The 6,143-nt window shown below is 39.4% G+C and overlaps 1 protein-coding gene across 1 annotated transcript; it reads right to left on the bottom strand.

Moving 5' to 3' along the window:
- Window positions 1-1,914: 1,914 nt before the first annotated feature.
- On the bottom strand, window positions 1,915-4,848 carry LOC307259431 (uncharacterized protein). Its single transcript, XM_080039268.1, has 5 exons — window positions 4,711-4,848; window positions 4,177-4,536; window positions 3,717-4,058; window positions 3,176-3,571; window positions 1,915-3,072 (listed from the first exon to the last, which is right to left on the bottom strand). Exons 1-5 carry the CDS (start codon window positions 4,778-4,780, stop codon window positions 2,711-2,713), a joined length of 1,530 nt encoding a protein of 509 aa, XP_079895394.1. The 5' UTR covers window positions 4,781-4,848; the 3' UTR covers window positions 1,915-2,710.
- Between the last annotated feature and the right edge of the window lie 1,295 nt (window positions 4,849-6,143).

Raw genomic sequence — 6,143 nt, 5'->3', positions numbered from 1 at the left:
ACTTAGTCCTGTGAGTTAATCCTGTAGTGTATTGGATGGTTTGATCAACATTTTAAACTGTGTGTAGAAAGTGCAGAAACATCTATGATTTAATTGACTGCCATTTTATAAGCTATTCTTCAAGAAGTTGCTGTCTGTCAGGAGACTGAAAAATGTATTAACTGTCAAGAGCAGGTTACACACTCAAAAATAGAATTCAACAGTAGCTTTTCCTTAAAAAGATTATACTTAATCGGTGATCAAAGGTTTCTAGTACTTAATGCTTCTTTTTTTAAGTGAGCATATTGTTCATCAAACAATTCCCCTTTATTTTGTATTCATAAACTAGCATATTAGTGAATTAACTTAAATACATTTTAATACTTACATCATGCACCATGAACAATTCAATGATAAAAGTCCCAGAGAAGCATCTATTAAACATGCGTCCCTAATGTATAGGAAATATTAAAGGCCTTCTTTCTAACTTGTTCCCAAAATTGTGGAGTCCTCTTTCCTCTGCATCCGTCCTCGACCGCTGTGTGTTCAGTTTGCCTGTCCATGTCCCCCTCTCTATCTATTTGCCTCTATCCATCTCATTTCATGCAGAAGTGGGGTTACCTAAGAGACCCGGCCTCAATGGAGAAAATCTCTTTTTCTACAATTAACTGTGAAAGTGACAGAAGGAAACGGAGGGAGGGATCCACGGAGGGGGCGCAGACTCAGAGAAGAAAAGGAGAAAGGGAAGGACATAAGTGCGCATGGCAGGTATCTAGACGCAACGTTTTAAACTAATATTTGCACATTTTTAAAGTTTCGACTTTAGAAAGTTCGGAATAATATATTTACTTAAAAGTGACAACAGCTATAGAAACATTAATGTTCTGTCCCCCAGACAGCAGCATTTGGTAACTGCATGTTTACTTTCGATACTATCGATTTATCCCATCTTTGAATTAATACGGCTGATACTTTACATCTTAAAGGAATATATATAGTGGATATATTTGATGTCCTATATTATGAGGAGTTTCACCCACACTCAATAAATAAATACGTTTCCCTTTTGTAACACCTGTCTCTTGAATTGGGATTAGGCCAAATTAGGTTGCATTACACTGATCCCAGGGAAAATGAATTATGTCCATCAGCATAATCTCTAAAAATGCAGAGGGAGTGTCCATTGGGTTTCCATGGAGAGATGTACACAAAAGGGTGTGGCGTGGGAATGTCCTCAGGGGTCAGGAGTGAGGGTGAAAGGGTCAAAGGCCAGAGCCAGCTGGACAGCACACAAGAGGAGACGAGGGTGAGAAAAGGAGGTGAGGGGGTAGTCCAGAGATTGACTGACTGGACCCAATGGGACATTAACATTGAACTGATGGGAGGCTCACTGACCAATGCCTATTCAGGGAGAAGCTAAGCTATGACACACTCATGTGTAATGGTCCGTGGAAATTTAAAAGTGACAAGGGACCTCATTGTGGATGCAAAAAACGGTTATCAAAATGCAGCGGTGGATTACAAGCTATACATACTAGTGTTATCATATGGGCTTATTAAATTTATTGATGCAAACATATATTGTGTACTAATGAAACTGTCACCTTGAAAACTGGAGAATATTGATAGTGAGTTGTTAGATAAAATAAAGTAATTTATTTCCAAAATGAGCTCTATAGGAACAAATTCGGATATAGATGCATTTCATTATATTATCAGTTAGTGCTTTTAGGTCTCACATCAGATGAACTCAATGTCTCTACTTGTTTTCCAAGACAGCAGCAGAAAATAAACTACAGCAGTGACCACAGTATATTTCCTGTTTCATATCCTTCTTCACACAGTTTTTTATTATTTTTTTTTACACTTGAGGAATATATAATATATATAATATAGACTTTAAAATGTACCAACTGCTAATTACAGCTCTTTGAATGAATCTGGAGTAATTTGTTTCAAAAACACAAAAGAAATGTTGTATGGTGTTGTGAAAAGTAGAAAAAAAATTAAAAAAGAAAAGAAAAGTGAAGTTTCTCATAAGATTGGTTTTGTGGTCTGATAACAGTGAAAACAGTCTATTCAAAGTTGCATTATGTTATACATTTTGAGGTAAATGGCAAATACAGGTTTCATCAATGAACATAACGGCTATAATTTCCAGTTCCCACAGTTGAAGATGCTCTGTGCACCTCATGGCTGCAGACAGAAAGGTGAGCGTTGCCGCAAGTGAAGGTCAGGTCAGTGAGGGCAGCAGGCAGTCTGGAATCGGGGCCATACTCTGGTGGTCTGAAAAAAGACAATATTGGGGGCCCAACCCAGGGGGTCAACATGCAAATAGTAACCCCTGAGTGAAAGGCGTAGAGCGGATCAATGTTCTCACATTACTCTTGCTGCCCATGACTGTGAATGTGCACGCCTACAGACCACATGAGGTTTTCACATGTAATGAAATGCAATCCCAACAATAGACAAGGCAGCTGTATTTCAACAAAGAGGTAGAGGTATAATACGACGTCATAAGTGAGTAAAAAAATAATAACTATGATATCTCTGTTGACGTCCATGTCAGAGTCTGATAGCTTGAGGTTACAATTGTCAAAACATTGTATCAGTGACTGCAAAACTATCATTTGTGGAACAGCAAAGCATGTATAACCAGCACAGATTTGTAATTTGTTCATACAGCATTGTGAAAAACTGCAACATCCAAAGTATGACCTGCCCTCCACACTCATCCAGCACAGGCAGAGCAGATGAAATTCAGTTTTTCTGTCTCAGGCAGGCCTACCCACTGCTGCCTCCCAGTGGCCTCAATAGCGCCAGTAACACCACACTCATATGTCACCTCATATCCTTGTCCAAGTGCCCAGTTATGGTAACAGCCAGTAGTTGAGCTGATCCAGAACCAGAAGTTAGAGTTGCAAGTGTAGCGTAGGCCTAGCCAAACATGGGTAGATGTGGCATTCCTTGCCTTTTCGGCCACTTTCCCCTGAATGTCTTGGGTGATTATGTGGACGAGGTCAATGTGGTGCTCCCTGCAGTAGCTCATAGCTTCAATCCATGTCATGTTTTCCTGGATTAGTATCAGTGTCTCTTTAGGGAGAAAGAGAGGGAGAAACTTTTAAATAGTACTATATTTCATGACGCAAGTTTGTAAAAAAGAAAAGTCAAATATACAGTATTATATTCAACACACCTGAAGGAGGTAAACCTTGACTGTTTTCAGTGGTTTTTAAAGTTGAGGCCTGTGTGGTGCTCTGGGCTGGAGTCCACGTCGGTGTTGTTAATGCAGAGGCACCATCTACTTGTACAGTAGTCGTGGGAGGTAGCTGTGTTGCAATCAAAGTTGACATTTCTGTAGTTGCATTGTTGAGCTCAGTGCTTGAGGTACTTGACACAAACTCTGTGGCATTTGGTGTCGGGAGCTTATTGGCAGTTGTTGCTTCACTGGTGGTAACATTTGTAGCGTTGGACTGATTGTTAGAAACAGCCACGGTAAAATGATATGTAACGATGACCCCTTGAGGAAGAGTCGTCATATTTTCCTGCGTTTGTTCTGTTGTAAGAGGCCCCTGATTACTTGAAGCCCTTGCTGTAAGAGTGAGTAATGATTATATTGACACAGAGAAGAGTACAACTACAGGTGAAGCTCTGTTGTGTATTATGTTTTGTTCCAAACCAGTGACATATAACTTTAAACCAATTTTACAGAGAAAACATGTAATACAGCAACTTACCCCCATAACAAACAAATCGGCGTCTGTCATTGCAATTGCGGTCATTCCACTTCCCTTCATCTTTGAATATAGCTGCAACACAATCCTGATTATTATTAAGGTCATTAGGCTGATTGGGTTTCCAGAAACGGAAGGATGAGTTGCTCCCATCAGACCACTTCCAGGGATCTTTGAAGAGGCCAATCCAAACATTATGTGACAAGGACACAATATGCACTGCCTCATTCTCATCCGCTGACTGTATGCTAACGAGATCAGATGATAAGCCCCTGCAGTGATCCTGGGCGCCCCTCCATGATTTGGCCAGAGCAACATAAATTGGACCACTGGCGTCACCATTGCCTGCAAATCCAAAAGTTAAATATCTTACACAGGGAGAGAGCACAGTGATGATCTGCATTCAAACAACGATTTGTGCCATTTGAAATATCTTTGGCTGGAATGTTACCATTTCACTTACCCTGACAAACAAAACGTTTAGGGATCCCACAGTCATTTTCAAACCACGTGCCCAACCCATCCATCGCTGCACATGCATCTTGATCCTCACTTTGCGGTTCTCCTGCCCTCCAGTTTAAAAAATCCAGTTTTTGATCAGACAATGACCAGTGCCACATCCCCGCACCTCCATTCTCCAGTCCTATCCAGGCTCGGAGAGTGGTATTTGAAGCTAAAGTGACCAACGTATCCATATCTACAGAGTTATTCACTGTAGCTAAATCAGTGTACATCTCCCTGCAATAGTTCTTTGCTTCTTGGAAGGTCTCTGAACGAATAATGAGGTGAAACTCTGAAGATCCCAGTGCGAAGGAGAGAAGCCCTGTGTAAATGACATGTAGTGTGTTACAAAAACATTGTATTGTATCTGTACATATGATTTTACATTACAAAAATGTATTTTTCTTCACAATCCAAAAGCTTCACAAATGGACAACTTCACTTATAACACGAGGAAAACTACTGATAGCATTTAAAAAGCATGTGAGGTTCAAACCTGAGATAAGAAGCACATGCAAAGTCTGAGTCCTTTTCATCACGAGGAATCTGTCTTCAGTCATGATCATGGCAAACAGCAAAACAAAAAGCAAAGTGTACAGAAGTTAATATAATGTTCTGTTATGACCACTTGCTGGTCTGAGCGTACGGTGCAAGCAGCAGTGAGCAACACAGTGTCTGGAATAAGAATGCCACTGGGCTTGTTTAGAGACACCTCCTCAGGGGCACAGAGCGAGAAAGCAGTTTCTCAGGATTCTTTCTCTCTTCAACATGCTGTATTGTACAAACAGCGACACCAGTCCTGAGATAAGAGATCACAGTGGACAACTTTGTGAATCAGCTTACATAAATGATCTATGATTTGTCATTCATCTCGCCTCATAAGTTTCACTGTTGACGACACTGAGACCCCCCCCCCTCTCAAAAAATAAAATAAAGTAATAATAATAATTATAAAAGCTTTTAAAAATAATTAATCAAAAGTCCAACCAACCAATTGCAGTGTATTGGAAATTTTATAAATGATGAAAATTAATAATTAAAGTGAAACCAGGGTCTCTTAGCCCTGTAGGCCTGATACTGGAAATGTTGTGGGCACTTTTTGCCCAATTTAGGGCAGCTCTTGTGACAACGCTGAGAAGTTTTGCAAATGCGTGGAAAATGCAAAATTTCACAGAACTGAGTTTCTGTTTCTTGAATAGGCCTATCTGAAACCATGTGAACAAAGTCAACTCTGCTTTATAACAATTGCAAGTCACTTTTGACAACTGTTCTTTTATATGTAAAACTGCTTATTAATTCATGACTCAGTCGTTAAAGTGCATCTTATTTTCACGTTTGAGAACAACGGATGAACTCAGTCTCAGAGGATGACAAATATAGAACATTGTTTTGCATATTTTAGTCAGTGAAAAATGACACTAGGCCTACATCATCACTGGAGCATAAACCTGTTGTGCAATACTGTAAATGCCCTTGCTGTCAAAAAGCATTCCAGCACTTGCAGGTGTGGCCCTGTTGAGCCATAACAACACGCAGACCAGGGACGGTTGTAACACATTGACACTGCTAAAAACAATTTGCTACATTATAAACTTCACATTTTTATAGAATTTTGTAGTGCTAGTAGGATAGGGGTATTTATTTTTTATTATTAAATATGTAATATAGTGCTTTTCATAAACTTTTTTTTATCCTATGTATTTATATCATTGTATCTTGTTGTCATTTTAATGTTTAATCCCATGTCTAGATATTGTTGTGTCTTGTTTAGTTTAGTACTTTTATTGTTACCTGCCCAGGGACTACAGGTGGAAAATAGCAGTTTGCTAAAACCTGGTACAATGCATCTCTCCTTGCTCTAAACAAGCTTAATGTTTATTTTGTACATTGTCCCTGCTCAAATAAAGTTACATTACATTACATTAACTA

This window comes from Ammodytes marinus (assembly GCF_949987685.1).
Source record: "Ammodytes marinus genome assembly, chromosome: 13".
NCBI classification, from domain to species: Eukaryota; Metazoa; Chordata; class Actinopteri; order Uranoscopiformes; family Ammodytidae; genus Ammodytes; species Ammodytes marinus.
This window is presented reverse-complemented; position numbering and strand designations above follow the sequence as displayed.

What these genes read in the sequence shown, in the direction of transcription:
- LOC307259431 (XM_080039268.1), bottom strand. Translation starts at nt 4,780, where the DNA reads ATGATCATGACTGAAGACAGATTCCTCGTGATGAAAAGGACTCAGACT. An exon ending in CCGATTTGTTTGTTATGGGG is followed by an intron (nt 3,572 to 3,716) that starts GTAAGTTGCTGT and finishes TCACTCTTACAG; the next exon opens with CAAGGGCTTCAAGTAATCAG. An exon ending in TCAAGGTTTACCTCCTTCAG is followed by an intron (nt 3,073 to 3,175) that starts GTGTGTTGAATA and finishes TTCTCCCTAAAG; the next exon opens with AGACACTGATACTAATCCAG.